The sequence below is a fragment of the Hermetia illucens genome, chromosome 4 (genome assembly GCF_905115235.1).
Source record: "Hermetia illucens chromosome 4, iHerIll2.2.curated.20191125, whole genome shotgun sequence".
NCBI lineage: Eukaryota > Metazoa > Arthropoda > Insecta > Diptera > Stratiomyidae > Hermetia > Hermetia illucens.
In genome coordinates, this window is record NC_051852.1 from 102007397 (window position 1) to 102031401 (window position 24005).

The 24005-nt window shown below is 44.2% G+C and overlaps 2 protein-coding genes across 2 annotated transcripts; both read right to left on the reverse strand.

Moving 5' to 3' along the window:
* Positions 1–3091: 3091 nt before the first annotated feature.
* On the reverse strand, positions 3092–7265 carry LOC119653870 (coatomer subunit beta'). The gene is made up of 9 exons (XM_038058977.1): positions 7106–7265; positions 6660–6896; positions 6485–6599; positions 5711–6355; positions 5250–5652; positions 5032–5179; positions 4804–4973; positions 3751–4741; positions 3092–3691 (listed from the first exon to the last, which is right to left on the reverse strand). The coding sequence occupies exons 1-9, from the start codon at positions 7106–7108 to the stop codon at positions 3656–3658; spliced, it is 2748 nt and encodes a 915-aa protein (XP_037914905.1). The 5' UTR covers positions 7109–7265; the 3' UTR covers positions 3092–3655.
* Positions 7266–12855: 5590 nt separating this feature from the next.
* LOC119655824 (tetratricopeptide repeat protein 33-like) lies at positions 12856–21403 on the reverse strand. The gene is made up of 3 exons (XM_038061930.1): positions 21197–21403; positions 20684–21128; positions 12856–13625 (listed from the first exon to the last, which is right to left on the reverse strand). Exons 1-3 carry the CDS (start codon positions 21197–21199, stop codon positions 13276–13278), a joined length of 798 nt encoding a protein of 265 aa, XP_037917858.1. The 5' UTR covers positions 21200–21403; the 3' UTR covers positions 12856–13275.
* Between the last annotated feature and the right edge of the window lie 2602 nt (positions 21404–24005).

The window sequence follows — 24005 nt, forward strand, 5'->3', positions numbered from 1 at the left end:
TACCCGTGTGGGTTATCAAATCACAAGCAGCTCAGTTTCAACGTAGATTCCAAAATAGGGTAGTGATGTGTGAAAATGCGCAAACTTAAAGTAAGATAAGACTAATTTTCGGAAACTACCCAACCCAACCCAACCCCCAACCCAAGTCTGAAAAAAATCAAGGCGATGCGCTTATATGAAATATAGGCCTTCAAATATGTGCCATGCCAATATCCACTCAAATTTACTTAATTAGTATATTACCAACTTTTTCGAATTGACCAGAACACCCCCTTAAGTTCACGGACTGTCAAATTTCGCACTATCATAGAGGATAGTAGCCCGCGTAAGATTGCATAATACATTACGCAATTCAAACTTATCAACTTCGCACCGATTTACAGCATCTTAAGCCATAACGTTATAAATTAGCGAGAATCATTGACAAACGCGTGAAAGTCTGAACTCCCTTATAAGAAGAGTTACTTTAGCTCAGTCCTTTTTGGTATTTGTTTTAGGTTTGCACTTCCTAAGGTGATGCTAACGACTCACATTTTCATTTTTCCATTCGTAAATGGCTAAAAACCCAAAATATTTTGAGGCCTAGAACGAAACTTGTTGCACTTTATATTTTAAGCCCACTCGTTTCACCCGATATAAAATATGGGGCCAGTTTCGTACTAACTTGAACCCTTTCATTTGATACCCCATATGGCCACATTCTGTGAAAAAAAAATTGCAACCCCCATTCACATGTATGGGGACCGCGGGAAAAGTGTACCAATATATTACGTGCGTAAATCCAATGAGCCGATTCATGACACTCCTCGAAATATCACATGTGACAACTGGTTCACATCTATCGATCTGTTGGTGGTTAGTACGATCCAAAAAAACAAGCTTGAAGTTCCGCAATCTTTCAAATGTAATTCTTCGATTGGCACAACCAGATATGGGTATGACGAGGATAATACTTTACTTTCTTTTTCTTTTTCAAAAAAAAATAAAATTATTTTGATGTTGTCCTCAAAGCACAAGACGGGAAAACAATGCGCAGACGGCGTTAAGTCAGATAAGACTGCTTTCTACAATGAAACAAAATGTGGGACAGATGTCTTTGATCAACTGTGCTCGAACTGAACGTGTGTTCGAAGAATCAACCGATGGCCGATGCGTTTTTTGGGAACCATTATCATCATCAACGGCGCAACAACCGGTATCCGGTCTATGTCTGCCTTAATAAGGAACTCCAGACATCCCGGTTTTGCGCCGAGGTCCACCAATTCGATATCCTTAAAGCTGCCTGGAGTCCTGGCCTACACCATCATTCCATCTCAGGCAGAGTCTGGCATGTCTTCTTTTTCAACCATAGATATTGCTCTTATAGACGAGCTGGATCATTCTCATCCATACGGATTAAGTGACCCGCCCTCCGCAAACTATTGAGCCAGATTTTGTCGACAGCCTGAGCGTCATGGTATCACTCATAGATTCCTTCATTATGTAGGCTACGGAATCGTCCAACCTCATGTAGGGGGCAAAAAATTCTTCTCTCGAACGCGGCCAAACGTTCGCAATTGTTCTTGCTAAGAACCCAAGTTTCCGAGGAATACATGAGGACTGGCAAGATCATTGTCTTGTACAGTAAGAGCTTTGACCTGTGGTGAGACGTTTCGAGCGGAACAGTTTTTATAAGCTGAAATAGGCTCTGTTGGCTGCCAACATTCGTGCCCGGATTTCGTCGTCGTAACTGTTACCGGTTGTGATTTTCGACCCTAGATAGGAGAAAATATCAACGGTCTCAAAGTTGTATTCTCCTATCCTTATTCTTCCTGTTTGACCAGTGCGGTTTGATGTTGTTGGTTGGTTGGTTTTTGGTGATTAATCATGCCTGCGTTTTCGTGTATATTGTACAATCTCTGGAGAGAAAGTGACAGTTTAGACAGGCGAGAATTTTTGAAAAACTTTGCGTTATCGCTTATCAAACCGCATCATGAAGAGCGTACGATGCAGCTTGGAATTCATAAATTGCTAATACAGAATATCCGCAAGGTGCTTGGTACCAACGATGTAAATCGACCTGATGTAGAGGTCGGTTCGAATAAGTTGAAGAAGAGAAAGCGATGTTTTTCTTTGCCCAACAGACAAACATCAGCTGACATTTGCTCGTCGAAATGCAAAAAGCCAACATGCGACGATCATCGTACTTCGTGCTGCAGAATGTGCTCCTCGTAACTTTTATTTATAATTTAAATAAAAAAAGAGAATTCTAATTTAGTTACTTCATTTAATTGTTGAAAAACATGTAAAATTTTTTTTTATAATATCGCTTACGATTTAAAGAATTAGGATGTCTCGAACACTTTCGCGAATTTTTTCAGATTTTTTGCAGCTTTCCTAAAACTTTTATAAACATCAGGACAAAAAGGGCCCACCTTTACGGGTTAAAGGTACCAAAAAATTTAACCTACTCTCAGCCTGACCCTGCGCATGCTTGGCCGATCTGAAAATGGTTTTCGGCGTCAACCGCGTTCTGGTCTTGCGAGGACTTGCCTAAATATGTAGCTTTAACATGAAGCATAATCAGACCCCGCCGCCTTTATCGTGCAGAATTTCAGGCAGTTTAATTTTTAGTCACAGTTGATGACCGAACATTGTTTATAAACCACAAACACATCAGTAAAGAAAGGCACCAAGATTCACTTTTTAGAAGGAAAACTTCAAAACGCCAACATCTCCATATTTTTGCAAAATTCAGAGAACAAGCGGGTATTTACCTATAATAATTCGTCAGAAGTCTGATTCAACTTACGCAAAGATTAAAAATCGCATGAAAATCACAATTCATCAAATCTTCCAATGGGAAGTTTCGATTTTCTATAGGCGCAGAAAGTTTGAGCAACAGGAAGTTTACCTGCAACCGGTGAAACAGACTGGCATTAGCCTAACCGCCAGGAGACAACAAAGAAGCAAATTCAGGAAGCGGAATTTACCGACTTTTTTCCTTCAGGCCGATATCTAACCTGTTTATTGAAATTGCAACAAATAAAGCTTCAGCCATGATGAAGTTACAAAGGTCAGAGAGGGACACCAAATTAAAAAACTCGTGATCTCGAATTCTCTAAATGTACTCTTTATTATATTTAAAAAATATCTCAAATGATCCTCCATTTATCATCAGCTTTATCATTAATAGTTTTCAACAATATATATTAAAAGTTTCACGGTCACCCGCTTCCTCGCTCCTTCGGTGTTCCTCTTGCAGAGTTCTTCCATGGCCTTACAATCACCTCACAAACTAACACAACGTGCCGAACATTACACTATGATATATAGAAAACGAATAAACGAACGAATACTAACAAAACAAAAATCATGATCGGGGAGACGGAAAGTAGACAAAATCCAAAGAGATTTGTTTCGTTATAAATACACTTCATTTAACAGTTCTGGTTTCTCGGTCTCTTATTATTTGAATGATCCTTGTAGATGCGTAGCCGCACACAGACGTGTTGCGGCAGCAACTCAGCGAATGATTGAACCTCGGGTGTTCTCGAAAACCGGTCTAAGACTTAGTAGTAGTTCTGTTGCCGAATTACAATGCACAAAATATTATGAATAGTTGCAATTTATTATATATAGTGTTTACAAGAAGATGGGATGAGTTCGCTGGGTCCTAGTCGCTCAGCAGTTCATCGTCTATGTTTATGTCCTGAAAGGAGAGGAGGGTCAGGATGGGTTCAGAAATAAGTGAAAAGTGGTTGTACTCACGGTTGTGTCTATATTCTCATCGATTTCTAGCTCAAATTCATCGGACAGGTCGTCATCGTTCTTTTTGTGATCGCCGGGCGGAGGAGGCTTCGGTAACGATGTCTTCCGTTCCACTTTTTCGGGGTCGTCGACTGAATTTGATTTCGTATGGGGATCATAGTCGAAGGCTCCATTTTCCTCGGCTGCTCGCACTTCAGCCAACGGATCTCGGTTAATATTCAGTGGCACGTTCTGAGAATGTTGTGCAGGAATGAGTTCTTGTCGTTCCTTTTGCAGAAACGCTTCAGCTTTCTCAGCCTCGCGAATGCCGCGGAAAAGATTCTCATACTTGTCGGGATCGGCCAACGACTGGCCAGCTTTCTCGTTGAACTTGGAAAGCTCTGCTTTCCATAATTCTACGACTTGTGTAATCTTACTAGGCAAGTAGGTCCGGGCAAAGAAGGCAGCTTCCGGTAACCGATTCGTTTGTATCAAAATGTCCAGGCATCCTTCCAAGTCGCCTAATAAGAATGTCGAAAGGAATGCAATATTGTGTCGACCCTGCTTCACGCCCGACTCGCTTAAGTTTTTGAGCATGTCCGCATCGCCGGAACTTGTTGCCAGCAACAAGAGTCCTCCAAAGTCGTTGGCTTTCTGAAGGCACTCATTGACTAAATCAAATTGGTTCCGACTTGTTGCGGCGTCCGCCAACTGTGACCATTTCTGTGGGTTGTCTGCCTCGCGTGCTAGTTTCAGGGCGATTGCCAAGTCGCCGATTTGCAGAGCCAGATCGAATCGGTGATCAGGGTCGGTGGAGACTTGGAGGGCTTGTGGCTTGAAGCCTTGCTTCTCGAGGAAGTGAGCCACTCGGGTGCGATGCTCTTTGGGAATCGTTGGGAGCACACGGTCGGCTGTTTCGAAGTCGCGGCGCATGACGGCCGTTTGGTACTCAAGCACGGAGAGTTGTAGTGAGAAGCTGGTGACGTTGAGCTCCTTGTCACCGAGATATAACCTGAAGATTTCATGAGGTGTCATTTACTTGGTTCTACAACAATGGAACGGAGGAGGACTCACCTGTTGTCCTTTGGTACATATCCCAGTAAGTACATCGTTCTGTCTAAATGTGAAACTGTGACAATCTCACCGCCCACGTAGTAGTTTATTCTGTTCACTGAATTGGTGTAGATGAAGCAGTCTCCCACCCACAAGCCAGTCTTTACTTGCTCCGAAACCTCTCCTAGAACCTACAAAATTCGCATGCAATTACTGAACTCATCAGAAAAGATAATGGCAGGAGCTTACATCGAACGCATCCTCGATCCCATCGTCGCCCAGCCCTTGCTTCGTCTCTAATGCACTCGTTATTACTCCCGTGTCGACCTTTAGTATGAAATACGAATCCTCCGCCGCCAGACACACCAACGTACCCGCCTCGTTCCAGAACACGTGCCTTTAATTTAAATTAATTTTTTTCAACAATTAATTTACACATTCACAGAAAAAAATTAATTTAAAAAAACCTTGGTTGCACTTCGATCCGCCGCACTAGCTCCAGTGATTCCCAGTCATAGAAAGCGAGTCCGGAAGAGGTTCGGACGCCCAGCATGTAGCCGCCATAGATGTTCTCGGCCCCGTACTCGGGGGTGAAGCTCTTTCGCTCTTTGAAATTCCGGAATAACTTAACGGCGCCACTGCTTTCGCGGATGGCGTACTCGCTGCTCTCCATCGCCCAGACGAATTCCTGTGCCGAGCCGAAAGCCTTGTTCCGGAGCGCCATGGATGTGTAGATGATGTACTCTCCGTCCCCGCATACGACGACAAAACGGCCGTTCGGATTGTGGGCAATCGTTTGTGGGTAGATTTCGCATGCTCCCATGTCTTTCACCGCAACCGGGAGGCGTTCGCCGTCTTTCACTTCGGTTCCTAGACGCAACAAAACGTTAGTAACAAATAAGATTAGCTCGAAATCGAAGTGTCGCACCTTCCGGCAGAGCCTTCAAGTTGACTTGTTGCATTTCGGAGTGCTTGGCCCAAATAATCTTTCCGCCGTTCACGTCCATTGACATTGCTGGTTCCTCCCGTCCTACCTTGATAATGATCGAACCTTCGTCGTATCCCAATGCCACGTTATTCGTTCCACGCATGCAGGCGATCGTCCAGACTCGCTCGAACCCATAGTTCAGCGAAGTCTCCAGTCGGTATGTTCCCGAATGCCAAATCCGGACAGTCCCGTCCTCTGATCCCGTCAGCACAATGGGCAATTCAGGATGGAACGACACAGCCGAGATGTTCTGTGCATGTCCCTCGAGCGTTTGAACGCACGTTTTGTTTTGGTAGTCCCAGATTTTAACCAGGCGATCATCCGCTCCCGAAATCAAGTAAGGTTTGTCGCCTCCATGGTAATAGTCGACGCAGTTCACGCCCTTCTCGTGTCCCTCGAGTGTGAAGTTAGCAAAGTTGGAGCCGAGCTGCCATACTTTCACGGTCCGATCGAGGGAAGCGGACGCGAATGTGTTGTTGTCTTTAGGATTGAAGACGATTTGCATGACGTAGTGCGTGTGGCCCTCGAAGACGCGCTGGCACGACCACATCTTCTCCCAATTCCACAATTTGATAAGCATGTCATCTACAAGAAGATCATATGTTTATGTGAAAGCAATTTCTCTTGTTGCGATAAGAAAACAACGCCCGGCGATGGGGACTGATAAGAGCACTCGATCCCAACCGGAAGCATTTCTTTCGCCTCGAGACTTACCGCTACTGGTCAGAATCAGGGGCTGGGTGGGGTGGATCGCAATGCACCGGACGTAGTCAGTGTGTGCTTCGAACGAGTGGACCTTTTCCAATGTGTTGTAATTGAAGACGCGAATCTGAAGCGGAAACGGACGCCGTCAAACCTCGCCATTTACTCCATCCCAAAAATGTCTTACCTGCATATCATCGGAGCCCGTGATTACCCAATTCTTCCTCGCTACGAACCTCGCAGACCGCACCGGAACATCGCACACCTCGAAATCCTTCACCAATTGCTGGTTTTCGTAATTCATGACGTGGACATGGCCATTGTAAAGGGCGCACAGCATCCATGGCTCGCTCGGATGTAAATCGACGCATTTCACTCGATCCGAGCGCGACGTGAGCCGGCGTTTGATGTCCAATCGGAGTGGCTGCAAAACGGAGTTAATCCCATAAGCAACGCAATTCACACTTGAACCCCAGCCGAGCCATCAAATGTTTGCCGATTGGATTACTATCGGCGAGTGAGTGTGCCTTTTGACAGTACCCCACGGTTTCCAAGTTTTCCATCACAACATCCATCTCCGCGGGGTAAACAACGCGATATTGACTGGGGCCTTTCAGTTGCGCGAATACTTACCATGTTAGTGACTTATTTGCCGGCCGCGAAACGTATTTTACGGGATAATAGCACAAATTAATGAGAAAATCGACTCCCGAAAATTTCAGTGACAGAATTCAATGAACGTGGACATGACTTTAAGTTGGCCGCAGTTCATACGTTCATCAGTGATATGTCACTATTATTGTGTTGTCGTATGTAGAGGGTGGGCGGCTGGCAGGTAGAGCAGAACAGTTTGAGAAACATTCTAACAAAATTTGACCGTTAAATAGTTTTTGCTAAATCTCGTTTTATTATGTTGACGTAGTATAAACTTAGAATTCGCAATATTGTTTAAATTGAACCAGGCAAAGTAAACAACCACGACTTCACAATAAACAAGAAATCACCATATAAAGCTTGGGTTTTGGGTGTCCGGATAGCTGAGTGGTTAGAGCACAAGGCTGTCGTACGGAAGGTCGTGATTCAGATCTCGCTGGCAGCAGTGGAATTTGTATCGTGATTTGACGTCGGATACGAGTCGACTCAGCTGTGAATGAGTACCTGAGTCAAATAAGGGTAATAATCTCGGGCGAGCGTAATGCTGACCACATTGGCTCCTACAGTGTTCTGTAGTGTACCGTTACGGTCTTGAATGAAGTGCTCTAACACACTTCAAGGCCCTGATCCAATATGGATTGTTGTGCCAACGATTATTATTTACCAAGAAATCTCAAGACCGGATGCTATTGGAGCAATCGTCGAAAATTTGCTTTTTACGCGAAAAATTAATTGAAAAATAATCCAACTCAAATCATAAATGATGAATAACGTCCGGATCTAAAGAAATGAATCGAAATGATGTTTCTACGACAAAATAATTCGAAGAAGGGGTACCCTTTATTGAAAACACAAACAAAATCAGTTCACTGTATGTCTGTCCGCTCTTTTTTTACTGAACGAAGAAAGCTTGAAAAGCTACCGTTGGGTCCTGCTAAACGGTTATGTGCGTGTGTTTATGGTGTGCAAGAAGCATAGTGTCTGAGCACTCAAACCGTAGCGGCCCATTGTACCCGCGTAACGCAATATAACGGATTCGTTTATATATCGCAGGATATCCCTTAGTGGATATGATGCTACTCGTTGTAACTGAAGTACATTAGCATCAAAGATCGGACGTCTGATGCGTCCGTAGCCGGGGCATTCACATAAAAAATGCTCCGTGGATTCCGTTTCCGCAAGTTGGACACGTAGAATCTTGTACAATTCCTATTCTGACCATATTATCCTAGTAAATTATGGCCAGTCAGAATGCCCATAATCACTTCCCAAGTCTTCCTGCTTTTTGACAGGACCAACTTTGCAGTATGCATGTTAGGTTCTGACAAGAAAAGTTTGGTGTGTGGACCATCTATCATTATGGGAAGCTTGTTCCCAGTATATGAAGACAGTCTTAGCCAGCTGATAGCTGATACTCCAATTGCTGGTTCCGGCCCTCGCATGGGGGAACCCTCTTCTGTTACAGCATCCAAGATTGCATTTCCCTCTACACTACATTGACCAAGTACCCACAGTAGTTCCACCGTATTGAATCTAGAAATAGAGTTCAAACAATTTCTGCATTCCTGAACGATTTTCGAAATGAACAAAGGGCTACTCAACGCCCTCAGTGCAGCATAGCCATCACTACAGGTTGCGATGCACCTGCTCTTCAACCGCTCGTCAATCGCCCAGATTGCCGCTCTTAGGATCGCATACACTTCAACCTGAAAGACCGTTGCACATTGTCCCACAGTAAAAGCCCACTTCTCGTTTTTAGTTGGAAGGTAGACTCCGACTCCAGAACCCTGTTCTAATTCTGAGCCATCGGTGTACAAGACCTCAGTGTATCCCACCACGCATTCTTGTAGGGCTTCCCAGTTCCCTCTACAGGCATTGTAAGAACTGGATTCAATTCTGCCAGTAATTCCTCCAATGCTCTGTGCCCCACGTCTGTTGTTTACCTATAGATCATTGCAATGCTTTGAATAAATATCTCCAGAGGCTGCAAATTGAATAATGCGTTTAAAGCTGCGCTAGATATGGTGTTCATAGCACCGGTAATATCCAGACACACAGTTCCTTGCAGTGCGACTAGTTTACGCCGCGTTAGGACCGCACTGGCCTACCGCTCATTAAATTGTGCGATTTCGTGAGAAGAAAGAAGAAATGATTTCACTCACGCGATTATCAAGCATTTCGAATGTGAAGAATCGTGGAACCAAATTAAAGACACGATCCACAAAGCGGCATATACAACCGTTGGGGTCACCAAGCCATAGGTTTCTCGGCGATAAAACGCTCGTAAATTGGCAAATTTATAAGAATGATAACCGGGAAGCAAAGAAAGCGATCACTGTCACCCGAACAATCCTTTACAAAGATCTATAGATAAGCTGGACACTCGAGATGGCGAGAGAGATCTGTCTGTGTGGACTTGCCAAAAGCCGATATAACAAACACTTCTGTTGCGTTAATGACAAGAATCATTCTTTGCTTACGGACCGTCGAGCCGCAACGGATAAATGGCGAGAATATTTCGAGCAGATTTCAACGGATGAATTTGTTCATCCTCCGCTTCCACAGGCATTGCTGACATTTGGAGCAGTTCCATGGGTACTCATAGAGAAACACCGTGAGAAGCATCGCCCCCTTTACATAGCATTTCTAGATCTGGACGTTTGACCGTATGCCACACGAACTCATCTGGTATGCTCTACGACAACACTTAGTTCGAGAAGAACTCGTGTGCTGGGTTCAATTGCTCTATCACGATCCAAAAAGTAAATTCGAAATGTGGCGTTATGGACACTGTCACTCGGGACATCCAACGTCCTGCGCCCCTTTTTACTAAATGCCCACACAAACCCAACCTTTGGCCGACGTCACCAAATTAATAACGAAAATATAGAGGAATTCTGATTTAATTTTCTCTTTATTTTAACGATTAAAATAACAATTAAATACACGTACGGAAAAAGCCCACTATTACAAGTAAAAAAAACGATTATGTGCACTACTCGACTAGCTCGAGGAAATGCAACGCGCCGGCCTCGTGCCAGGCCGCCAGCTGCGCCGGCGGCACTTTAGGCCATTGACGGAGGTGTTCTCACCGCCGCCAATGCAGTTAGTGTTTCTTGCCTCCGATGTGCTTCTACTGTTAGATATAGATCGACACCCGCTTAAGCATGAAGCAATTTTTGCGTTAGCATAGCGTAGATTCACTTAATTAAAGTATCATCGACACTGTGCGCTTTGGCGGTATCACAAATTCTTTGGAAAGGCGCACAGTCCTCTATCTTTGGAGCCAAAGAATGAAGAGCGGACTCATAGGACTTTCCACGTTGGTAAGCATTTAGTGGGTGCACCTTCCCACAAATGTGATGCTCAAAAGTTTATCCAAACCTTTCAGCAAGAATGATGTCAAGCTGATCTATCTGAAGTTCTTTGGATTTGAATAACCATCTTTCCCAGACTTCGGTATAAAAACTACCTTAACCTTCAGCCCAAAAGTAGCTCAAAGCAAGACATGCTAGAAAAATATTTCTTAAAACACTTTGCGCAAATTGCTCTTTACCATCCTTTAGCATTGTGGGGCAGATGCCATCCATATCAGGTGCTGTGAAGTATTCAAAGAAGAGAGAGTCCGACTTGTTCGACTCATCCCTTTTAAGGACACACACTTGAACTCTCTCTTTCGTCTTCCAGTTCCTCACAGTATGCTCCAAAAGCGATCATGTGTAACTCTTACCTTCTAAACCCATCTCAGTGTGTGGAACTTCCTGCGAGGCTCCCACATGGTAACATATTACGTCGCAAGGCTGGATCAGAATTTTTCTTGCACTCGCGTTCACGTTCGTGTTCCTTTCCTTTTCCTTTTTCCGACTAACTTCTTCCTGCCGGAGCTTCTTATGGATCTCTGACATCACCTTTTCGACTTCATCCCACATTCCCTCCGATTTCAGCAAATACTGTATGATGTTTTCGGATTATAGACGCTCCCCCTTTGTAGCTTCCAATGCAGCCCTCTGAGCTGCAAATCTGGCGCACTGAACAATGTGTTCTGCGCCCTCTACGATATTCGGGCACTTTGGTCATCAGTGGTTAGAGCACTAGGCTGTCGTACGGAATGTTGTGGTTCAAATTTTACTGGTGGCTGTGGGGTTTGTATCGTGACTTGGCATCGGGATACCAATCGCTGTGTGCTTACAGCACAGCATGTTCGAAATGCACCTATGCATTATGCAACTGCAATTTTCCTCTTATTTACTTTATTTGCATAGTTAGTTGCATCCAAACGTATCGAGCTGGCCACCCTTGAAATAAGGAGTCGACGGCTTAACCTTGGGCCACCTATATTTGGTAGCGTTCTAGCGATCAATGGTCCGGTGTTATGTACCTGGATTCTCGACCATTACGGCTTTGTGTTCAGTGGAGACACATTTCAGACTGGTGGAACAGTGCAAGGACACGCTGAACAGTCTTGTCGTCACGTTAAAAATTACTTTTCTTTGGGTTCCCGATCATTGGATAGAGAGGAATGAGCGGGCTGATGGACTAACCAGGCGGGGCTCTGATTTTGGTATTATCAGTAAAGCCCCGTATCCGACGACGTTGCCAAACAGGCATTGATTTCGCAAACTAGTAAGTCCAACTTATGCTTACACGCAACCTTCAGCACTCTGCTAGAAGCGTCAGCGCTTTATTGTTGCTCAAGGGGAGGATCCTCCTTTCAGCTCCTTTGCAATGAAGAGTGAGCAGCCTTTAGTATGTTCCTTTCAGGCCATAACTTCGGCACGATTCCCCCTATCTTTGCTGGTTTCTTGGAACAGGGTGATTGGTGAGCTCTGAATTTTTTCTCAACTTATATCCCGAAAATAGGTATAGTTCTATTCGCTGTGGTGTATCGTACAATTTGTTACTCCCACACAACAAATACACAGCCATTTCCTCGTATTTGGCCTTAAACTTGAAAGTTCTAAGCATTTTCAATCTAGATGACAGCATTGTCAGATGTATCAGGATACCATGACGGTGAGAAGTCATCTCAGTACTTCTCGATGAGATGCAACAAATCAGTTCTTCTTTTCCTATCATCTGCCCCATCAGTTCATAGCATTTGCACTTTTATACACATTCGTTTACGGAATATAAATTATGCTACCGAGGTCCTTGCAGAGAACACATTATTCCCACGCGCATGTCTTGGCTTTTTATCCAAGTTCGACACACTTAAAACACCAAGTGCTAGTTCCCCTTTCCATTCCCCAAAAATCTATCCATAGGCCAGCAATGTAGCAGCCAATCCAAAGGATTGCGGACAAGACGAGAGGGGCCAATGTCACACGGCACGACCCTCTCTTCGAACAGGGTTTGAATTTGTAGCCACAAACAAGGCCTCGTCACGAGCGGCACTGCAATATCGGTCAATACTGAGTGCAAGCTCAGCATTCACGCTAGTGCATGCAAAGTTAATCTATAACCTCTACCACAATTAAGGGGTATGGGTCGGAGTTATAAAGCGCAAATAGATGACCAACCGTAAGCCACCGTTCCAGCATTTGTTATCGATGATCTCAACCCTGGTAGTGGAAGAATACATCAGAGCGCGTAGTTAGTCCAGATTCTTTTTGTGATCGCATAATCCATAGAAGGAGCATGCTAGGTATCAGGCGGTGAAAGCTATAATCATTCTTACTGACAAATAGAAACTTGCATCTTCGTAGATAATGAAAAGAAATGTTTTTCTCCAGATTTATATTCAGAATTTATTCTTTCGACGAGTCTCACTTACATATACATATCTACCATAAAATTTTTCATAATATTAATGCTGCCACAGTGTCAACATGTAGAAAAGGCTATTGATCCGGCTCTCTACTGTCATTTCGACTAAAATCTAAGAAATTTGATTGTTCCACATTCAGAAAAAAAAAACAATTATTCGGTTAACATTAGAAGAACGAAGGGCAAACTAGAAAATTCAAGTCTATTGCGCATCAACGTACGCAACAAGCAGTCTTTCAGTAGAATCCTCTCAACATCAGTTCTCTGTCCGCCCGTCAAATCTCAAACATTCTATAATATTCCATACCGGGAGGGAAGGAACCCTCCCCATCCTAAACGTACTGTCCCACTTCCTTCTCCCTCCATCCACTATCCGATACGGATCACGATTTTCCTTTTCGAAAACGCATTCGAGCCTGTGCTTTGGTGTAGCGTGTCCTACTCGCCGGAATGTGTGGTTCGCCATCGGCATCTGCTTCGTCGTCCGGCTCTTGCTTGAACTCTTCCAATAGGTCCACAGGCGGCTCGAGCAAGCTTTTCTTCTGCAATCGAACATAGTATCGAATGCATCGCGAAATTATATATCCTAAACAAGCGATAATTATGACCAGAAAAACCATCAACGCTGGATGTTTGAGGGTTGGATTTTTGGTGAGAAGGCGATCAGAGAGGGCTATAATCACACCCACAATAATTCCGATACCGGCACCGACCCATGGTAAACGATGCTCATCTGAAACAAGAAAATAGGAGGCAATGGATCACAGTTACAGTTTTAGTTAATACGGGAATTAGGAGGCAACACACTAATCTGCCAGACAAAGTTTTTTTTAACAATTTCGTAAATGAATAGGTTTGGAAATGCGCTCAAGTAGAGTAACGTTAACTTCTTCTATAGTTGGGCTTCCCGCATATTACCGGTCATCAAACTGCAAAATGTACGAAACAAATACCACATAAACCGGAAGGTTTCACGCAACAGTACCAGTTCTGATTCATTAAACGAAGCCAAACAAAGTAAGTAGCATCCCTTGAATTCTCCGCATGGCTTACGGCTGATGGTAGGATAGAAGAAACCCGTTACAAGCCCGTGAAAGCCGCAAAACATAAGTTAGAGAGGAATTCTCTTCGCATTTTGACAACAGATGTCTTAATATCTATTTGTGTAAAACAAAACCTTATTAAAATCGATTTACTTTCTGTCTGTCTGTCACACGCACTTTTCTCCAAAACGGACGGACTTTTGGTCACTTACCATTGACTTCGATGTTCACACCAATATTGATACGTGAATTCTCGTTAGCGCGAATTACATGACCACACCATCCAAAACGCTTCACTTGCAGTTTTTCCACGATAGGTGCAACCCCATATCGATGGCGTAGATCCACATTTCGGATGTGATCAAATCGTGTCACGCCAATAGTGGAATGCAACATTTTAGTCCCCATTACCGCAAGACGCCGTTCATTGCCTTTATAGTTGGCCAACACTCAGAGAGCGGCAGACGGAACACCAGGTGTGGAATGCCACTACATCCACATTGCGTTAATGCGTGAAACAATTTCATTACGCAGGTCTCCATTGGCTGATAGCATTGACCCGAGATATTTAAATCGCTCAGTTCTGGGCAAGTTACTACCATTGACAGAACTGAGCAATTTAAATATCTCGAGTCAATGCTATCAGCCAATAGAGAACTGCGGATGCGTGCCCAAGCGCACAAAGGATTGCTTAAACCTCACCAAAAACCTCCGAATCATAGTGGGATAGCTAAACTATCACCTAGGGAAGCTAGGGATATCTACGGACACTGCCTGCAGATTCTGTCCGGAGTGTGATGCAACCTCTATACACGTTCTGGGACAGTGTCCTCCGCTGATGCAAGGTAGGTCGAGGCACCTGGGAGAACACTTAATACTAGATGCAAAGTTGAAAGATTTAGAAGTAGGGAATATGTTAAAAGTCCTAACGGTTATAGGCTTGTTTGAGATACTATAATAAATAGGTGCAAAATAACCAGTAAAAGGGGCACAATAGTTATTTAAGCACGCGGCGCGACTTCCCCTTAACAGAATAATAATGATAATAATGCACTGTGTTTGCGAGGCAAATTTCGAAATATAAGCCTCATTAACTTTCATGCCTCTACAGAGGAAACTCCAAAGGTGGAGAAGGATACCTTCTACGAAGCAGTAGAACGAACCCTCGAAACCTGCCCCAGGGATGATATCAAAATCATCATACAATATTTTAATAGCCAAGTAGGAACGGAGCCCGTAGACAGGCGATACACAAAACTACCAATGAGAGAGATCAGAAAATGCTGCACTCTCAAAGAACGCACAGAAACCTATCACGAACTTCGTGGAGTGGAGAACCGCCTTTATGGAAAGAAAAAGGAAACCTGGGAGAACCAACAAGTCTGTGAAATCGAAAAGTGCAGGGAGCAACTTTACCAAGCGCGGAAGTTTTACTAACAAGGCAGCAGGATGAAGCCCTATACACTTCTTGTCGAGACAAAGAGGGAAATCTGATTTCCGACAAAATGAACATATTGGAGTGAGGTTGAGTATTTTGATGAACTGTTCAACGGCAGGAACATCGGCGATAGAGGTCGCGTCAACTAAAAGCGACGGACAAATGCTGCCACCCTCAAGCATGAAATAAACAGTGCGTGCAATTTATCGGCTTAAAAATCATAAGAAACCGTTAAATATGGTTGCTAACAATTACACCAAGCGGTTTATCAAATTATACTCAAGGTTTGGGACAGCGAATCAATGCCTGACGATAGGCAAGGAGGCATTATCTGTCCCATACATAAAAAGGCAGATATCACACAGTGCAGCAATTATAGAGGTATCACATTGCTGAGTGACATTTATAAGATATTCTCCGCTATCTTACTAGGTCAGATAGTCCTATACCAAAGAGGCTTCACTCAGGTAAATAAGCAACAGATCAGATTTTCTCTGTTGGAATATGGCCATCAGTTGCACCATTTTTTTATCGACTTAAAGCCGCCTATGAGAGCATAGCCAGGGTAAAACTATACACGACCATGGGAGAAACCGGTATCCCGACCAAATTGATAAGACTAACTAGTCTAACCCTGACGAAAGTGCGAGGCCAGATAAAAGCAGCACAACTCCTCTCGAGACCATTCAACATCTACAACAGTCTAAGACAAGGGGATGCCCTGTCATGCATCCTCTTTAACCTGGCCCTGGAAAAACTGATCCGTGATGCTGAAGTAAATGCGAGAGAACCACCCATTTTAGGTCCACCCAACTACTGGCCTATGCTGCTGATATTGTCATCCTAGGAAGAACAACCTAAGACGTGCAAACTCGCTTCATCCAAATCGAGAAGCCGGCGTGAGACCTTGGCCGCTGCACATCAATGAAGGCAAGACAAAATATATGGTGGCAACTTCAACACTAAAAACCAAAGAACCAACAACATCAAATGGCACTGGTCAAATAAGAACAAAGATGGGAGACTAAAGCTTTGACAACATTAACAATTTCTCCTAATTTTTGATCGAAAATCAGAACTGATAACAGCTATGACGATGAAATCCGCACACGGTTGTTGGCAGTCAACAGAGCCTATTTCAGCTTACAAAAACTGTTCCGCTCGAAACATCTTACCGGAGAGTCAAAGCTTTTACTGTGCAAGAAAATGATCTTATCAGTTCTCATGTATTCCACGGAGATTGGGTTCTTAGCAAAAAAAGTTGCGAATTCTTGGCCGTGTTAGAGAGAAGAATCCTCCGAAGAATTTTTGGCCCCCTACATGAGCGATACCACGACCGTCTGATTGTGGATAAAATCCGGCTCAACAGGTTGCGGTGAGCGGGTCACCTAATCCGTATGGATGAGGATGATGTAGCCTGGAAAGTGTATAAGGACAATATTTATGTTAGAAAAAGAAGACGAGGCAGACCCTGCCTCAGATGGAAGGATGACGTAAGCCAGGACGCTAAACAGCTGTTGGGGATATCGAATTGATGGACCTCGGCGCAAAACCGAGATATCTGGGGTTCCTTATTAAGGCAGACCTAGACCGGATACCGGTTGTTGCGCCGTTGATGATGATGATCTTGTGTAAATTCGCGCTTACCGCAAAAACTAGGTCCGCGGGGGATTCTGGCGACCGCCACCCAGAACGCAGCGCCACGTCGCCTAACGATTTTTTCACCCCTTCAGCAGGCACAACTACCTCGTGGATACTGGTGCGGAGGTTTCGGTTCTTCCCGTACCCCGGCACCATCGACTATTTCCACAACCACTAAAACTGGCGGCAGCAAATTCCTCCCGTATCAACAGCTACGGCTATAGGCAAGTAAACGTGAGTCTTGACTTGCGTAGGACGTTTTCGCGGCGTTTCATCCTGGCGGATGTCAGCTTCCCCATACTAGGCGCAGACTTCTTGTGTCACTATGGGTTGCTGGTGGACTTGCAAAACAAGTCTCTCATAGATCCCACGACCAACCTTAATTCGTCGGGACAAATGGCATCTCAACCTGACAATAATCTTTCCGTTCTTTTAGAAGACATTACCGACTCTCGTGTTCGGTCATTTCTCCAAAAGTTCAGCCAGATTACTCCCGAGTGTAGTCTCTCTAAACCAGTGAAGCACAATGTGCAGCACCACACCCCGATCTTCTCAAAGGTGCGTCCTCTACCACCCGAGAGACTGGCTATTGCGCGGAAAGAATTTGAACTTGTTCAACAGGGTATCTGCAGGCCTTCAAACAACTGTTGGTCTTCCCCACTGCATATGGTCCGTAAGCCAAACGGCGAATGGTGTCCCTGTGGGGATTACAGAAGGCTAAATGCACAGACCTTGGACTCGGACCTTGGACTTAGCCAAGACTTATCATCATCATGTAGCTCCAGAAGACATACCAAAGACGGCAATATGCACACCCTTTGGACTTTTCGAATTCACACGGACGACTTTCGGATTGTGCAATCCGACGCAAACCTTTCAAAGGTTCATTCACTCAGTCCTGCGAAACCTCGATTTCTGTTTCGTGTACTTGGATGATGTTTTGGTCGCTTCTTCCACTGAGTCTGAGCACTTAGCCCATCTCGAGTGCATTTTTCAATGTCTCCTTGAGACCGGGTTAGTCCTAAACGTTGATAAATGCAAATTCCTTCAAAAACAGATGAGATACCTCAGCCACTCCATTTCCCCTGAAGGAATACAGCCCGACCCTGACAAGGTGCAAGCGATTACAAGCTTCCCGGAGGAGGAGGTTCTTGGGCATGCTAAACTTCTATCTTCGTTTCCTGCCCAAGGCCGCCCAACACCAGTCCGTTTTGACCGCGTACTTGTCTGGCCCCAAAACAAAGGACACACGAGAGATCGTGTGGCCTGAAGAGGCTTTCCGCGCGTTTGACAAATCCCGTCAACAACTGGCCGACGCTACACTCTTGGCATTTCCTCTACAAGATGCACCCCTAGCCGTTTTTGTTGATGCCTCTGACATCGCAGTAGGTGCTGCTCTTCACCAAAAGGTGAATCAGGTCTGGCAGCCGTTGGGTTTCTTCTCTAAGTATAATAGTTGAACCCCGCTCAACGGCACTACAGTACCTACGATCGCGAACCACTCGCCGCGTACTTGAGCATCGAATACTTCCGCTTCTCCCTAGAAGGCAGGCCGTTCACAGTGTTCACGGACCATAAGCCTCTCACGTGTGCTTTGAAACAAAAGCCCGACAAAGAGTCCCCCCGTCAGTTTCCACACCTGAGCTTTATAAGGCAGTTTACGTCAGACATCCCCCACGTGTACAGCAAGGACAACATTGTTGCTGACACTATGTCTCGTGTCTCTGAGGTTAACATCCCCGCCCCACTCTTTCCCGGCTATTGCCAAGGCGCAAGAGGATGACGCAATACTTCAGAGCCTCAAATCCAACCCCAAATACAAATTTCGGGAGTTGCCCATCTTCAGTTCGAACCTCTCTCTCTGCTGCGAAGACTTGGAAAAGAGACCTCGGCCATATATTCCGGCCACCTTTCGCAAGGAAGTGTTCCACGCTTTTCACGATTTAGCGCATCCAGGCATCAGGACAACGAATCGGTTAGTCACCGAGAATACTTCTGGTCCTCCATGAACAGGGATGTCAACTCCTGGGCCAGAGAGTGCATCGCATGTCAGAAGTGTAAAGTCTCCAGGCATGCAAAGGAAGAAGTGGGCTCATTCCCCCGCACAATACACCTGAACATAGTAGGATCTTTGCATTACCTCTGTCGAGAGTGGATACCTCGCTTTGCAATGGTCATCACTGACCACGGAATGCAATTTGAGTTCACCCTTTTCTCGGAGTTAGGCAAACTCCTGGGTTTCAAACGCCAGCGGACTACGGCATACCACCCGCAATCCAATGTGATGCTAGAACGTTGGCACCGGACGCTGAAAGCCGCCATTATGGCACGCGACGATCCGTCCTGGACTCAAGTCTTGCCTCTCTTCCTACTCCGCCTACGTACAACCCACCGGGAGGAATCTGCTGCCCCGCGGAGCTGGTATACGGGGAGAACCCAAGACTCCCAAGTGATCCGGTTTTCGACAAGAGATCGGGTCTCACAGAGCCGGGGTTGGTGCGTATGCTGAGGGACAATCTTCGGCGCATCAAAGCCACACCTCTCACCCGACACTCGTCCGCACCTGTCTGTGCGCCCAAGGAACTGGACACGTGCACACACGTCCTGGTCAGGACGGATGCCATCCGGAAGCCGCTGCAGCCTCCATATGAAGACCCGTACCGCGTTCTCGAGCGGGGTGAACAGTTCTTCCAGCTCGAGATCGGTGGACACAAAAAGGCGGTCTCCATGTCCAAGCTGAAACCCGTGTGCGCCCTAAAGCAACGTCGCGTTCGCTTCGCGGAGTTCCGGGTTCGATCGCTGAAACCCCCTAGGTTTCATCTGAAGGCGGAGTGATGTGGCGCAGCAGGATTGGCAGCATTCGAAATTTTTTTCGATCCGATCTGGAGAGGCCGCTAGGATATCGCTTTCCGCACAAACCAATTGCTTCCAACAACCATCTCGTGCGATACTGCTCACTGAATAATGAGGTAGTCCGTTATCATTGGTGTTTTCATGTAAGCTATGGGAGGTGACATATCACCTAAATACGGGCTTCAGCCCTTCTTCTTTTTTTCTCGTGAAATCGCCATCTCGTGACACGCCATTCACAGAACAGCAATCAACTGTCAGAATATAGTCAATCTCCGTTTTTATGTTCCCACTGTAGAATAGAAGAAGACAGAACAACCGTTTAGTAGGCCATGTATTGACTAAAGTCACGGGCACAGTTAGATACTAGTATAGTAGATCTACTGTGGTCACGGGTGTCGGCAAAATCCAGAACACGTTCGCCACCCTCAGCTAATGTGCGGAAGTCTCTACTCCTATGACCCCAGTAGCTATCCGCCTCTTCATCGACGTGAGCGTGGAAAACCGCCGCAATGGCAATATAATCGTCCACAGGCAAGTTATAAGTGGGTCAGTTGACTGAATCCCTCCTTCTCGGTATCAGGTTGACTTGTCTGCGGCGCGCAAGCGGTAAAAAAATGAATCGTGCGGTCAACTGAGAGAATAGTGAATTTAATCATCAAATTACTGGACAGTATATGCAGTTGCCGATGAGAATTCCTAAATCATCGCATAAATGCCCTTTTCCATAATGGTTACTCTCCCAGTCGACATTTCCAATTAGATTTAAGAGCCAAAAACAATTCTAACGGGACACCAATTAGAAATTTCGTTACTTACATTCCTCTTGTTGTTTGCTAAGTTTTGCAGCTTTCTGGGCGGCCAGCAGCAGAGTCCGATCGCCTGGCTGCAGCTGTATGGCGCGACCGTAATAAAGGAGCGCCAAGTCATAATGCCCCACGGCCAGCATGACTTCAGCCTTCCGGAAGTGCCCCTTCGGCCAGGAGGGATTGAGCTGGATCGCAGTCTCCGCATCTAAGTTGGCGTAGTAGAACTGCTTCTCGCGCAGGAACGCCAGAGACCGGTTGCTGTACAAAGCGTGATCCTTTGGACTCAGCTTTATCGCCGCGCTGTAGTGGATGAGCGCCTCCGCGAACTTTTCACCGCGAACGCAGGCATTTCCCAACTCCTTGAGACTCTCCGCCGTGGGTTCGGCGGCGGCTTGTGAAGCGGTCGAAGCGTCATTTTTCATATCACCTTGCGAATTTTGCGACTGTTGCTGGAACTTGACAATGATTACAATTGGACTATTAGACCAGAGGTTTGAGGGGGTCAACAATATTCGCGAATTACCATTTTCCCGACGACTCCAAACTCCTGATAATTGGAAAAAAACTAGTCGTCAATTGGAAAATTGTACCCTTCTTTGCCGTTACACGGAAAATTCAATTATTTCCATGTCAAAATCGTTAAAATAATTCTTTAAAACTAGAAAAATTAGAATACTCGAACTTGCGGGACACTGGCTGTCAAATGTGTCAATTACCGTATGTCATCTTAGCGGCAAACGGATGAAAACAAATGCAAGAGAGTGTGAGTGGTTATCAGTAATTCGCAAAAGACACTAGACAGTTGCTTAATATGCGGCGCGTTTTAGTCAGCTTGAAAACATGAAACGGAAGTGGAATAATAAATGTAGGAGATATTGAACTGCATTTGAAGTATTCTAAAAAACTAGATATATTAATATCAATAGAAATATATATGCATATATATTTACAAAGAAGCTCTAAATTCCTACCCTCAGTTCACTTCTCCGATCTACAAAAGAAGTGTCCGTTAGGAAACCAAACAATAATTTAAAAAGCGAAAGCTCATATTTTAGATTGATAATAAATATTATATGAACGTTTAAATCATTGATCTCTATCGTACACTGATGTATCACCGAACTTCAATTACGACCTGAATAGTGTCCAATCATTCCATAAAAACGTTATTTTTCAAAAAGGGAGATCAAAGAGTTCAACTTGAATTCGTGTTTAAGATATTTTTTTTATTACCTTCATCGTCCACTGTGTTAAAAAAAAATTAAGAATTAAGTTATTTTGAGGATATTTCTTTTCAAATATTTTTAGTAATTTCCCAATTTTTTTTTTTGGATTTGCAGGGCTTAATCCATCCTGCTGCCCAAAAAGTCATTTTCATGCATTTTTTTAAAGGAAATTTCGAAACTTTCGTTTTATCATCTGAAAATACGTACATTGAAAAACTTTAGGATATTTTTTATTGGAAAATATTATACAGTTATATTACAAAAGGCTGGGGGTTTTTATTTTTATTTTTAGTTTTATGACCTAAATTATGACGAACTGGATCATCTAAACCAACAAATGTCTATAGATTTAGTTAAATAACAGTAAATACTAGTGTGTGACCAAAAAGATGCATTTTTCACAAAAAAGTAATTCGATTTTTCATTAAAAAAGCGGTAGGACTATAAAACGTTAATTTTTTATCAAAAGAAAAAAAGAGAGAGTAAGCCCTACACTCCTGTGTATCAAATAAGGCTACCAAGTTTCAAACAGATCGGTTTAGTAGTTTCCGAGTAATTTTGCTCACCAGTTACAGGGTTTAAAGTTTCCACTTCAGGTCGTTTTCGGTGTGGATACTTCTATTTCAATGATCAGATTTCAGTCACTTCTGTTCGGATCAGACATCCCAGATACTATATTTAAAACAAAAATGCAATAAAAATCGTATTTTTTTTAAAGTCACAAGTCTTGTTCCTCGAAAATTGTCTACCGTCAACCATAATTACACGCGGTCGTTGATGCTTCGTTGAAATTCTGACTGCACTCTTCCTCCGCTGTTCTAGACCATCTAGCTACCATCTTTTCGGCCATCCCGAGATGTGTCTTCAATATGTAGCTGGTCCGTAAGTCGTCGAAGATCGGTGTTTGAAATTTTCTTGTCCTAGAATCCTAATAGTCTACTTCTACTTTAGGCTGAAGCTACATTAAAGGCTGTTCTTTGCACTATCTCTTCATGAAAATCTGCTGGATTTCGTAAACAGTTAATAATAATAATCGTTGGCGCAACAATCCATATTGGATCAGGGCCTTGAAGTTTGTTAGAACACTTCATTTAAGACCGTAACGGTACACTACAGAGCACTGTAGCAGGCAATGTGGTCAGCATTACGCTCGCCCGAGATTATTACCCCGATTTGACTCAGGTACTCATTCACAGCTGAGTCGACTGGTATCCGACGTCAAGTCACGATACACTGCCACCAGCGAGATTTGAACTGCGGCCTTCCGTATTATAACCCAGTGCTCTAACCACTGAGCTATTCGGACACAGTTGGTCCCCGAAATATAGTATTTGTGACTTCAAATAATATTTTAGCCAACAAATTCTTTTTGATGATCATCCTCTCTAACACTAGGTAATTGCACAAACGAGGAGTGCAACTCATTAAGTAGCAAGGTCTTCATGGAAAAAAAGCTAGCTTAAGACGAATCACACGTACAGAGAACTATATATGCTGCAATTACAAGTGGTGTGGAGTCATCCACTACAGCCCTGTTGGTTTTATTACACTTTCTTCCCCTCTATTACTATATTAAGTACACCTGAGTATGCAAACTACGAGAATTCATATGGTGGAAAACCAAGTCTTCTAGACACAGCAATATCGTAAAGCTACTATCCAAAGAACTGGAGGAACTTGAACTGACTATATCACAAGAAAAAAAGCTTCATCAAGGAAATTCAAATTAGGACGACATGGAAAAAAGGTGAAGTCTTAGAAGGTTTTGGCATTATGGTCTTCAGTGATGGATCTAAAATGAACTACGGGTTGGAGTGTAGACTTGATCAAAGTGGCATTCCAAGGACTCAGTCCAAGGACTCAGGACAGTGTTTTCCAAATAGAGCTGTTGACAATCACTGAAATATATTGATTGGGGAAACCGCATGCAACTCCTCAACGAAATACAACAAGCGACTATAAAAACGTTTGGATTCACCATTTTATTGTCGGAGTTAGCATTATGATTTCGCATTGAACTGAGCAATTTAAACGATTTATCCAATGTCAAATTATTTTTGTTCACAGTTACCAGAACAGAGTCGGAAATGAACAAGCCTGCTGTGC

Bases quoted from the DNA above. Each gene is read 5' to 3' on its own strand.
- LOC119653870 (XM_038058977.1), bottom strand. The intron at 6,600-6,659 runs GTAAGACATTTT...TTTCCGCTTCAG, and splicing joins CGGGCTCCGATGATATGCAG to ATTCGCGTCTTCAATTACAA. The intron at 5,180-5,249 runs GTTTTTTTAAAT...TTTAAATTAAAG, and splicing joins CGGATCGAAGTGCAACCAAG to GCACGTGTTCTGGAACGAGG.
- LOC119655824 (XM_038061930.1), bottom strand. The intron at 13,626-20,683 runs GTAAGTAACGAA...TTCTTGTTTCAG, and splicing joins TAGCAAACAACAAGAGGAAT to ATGAGCATCGTTTACCATGG.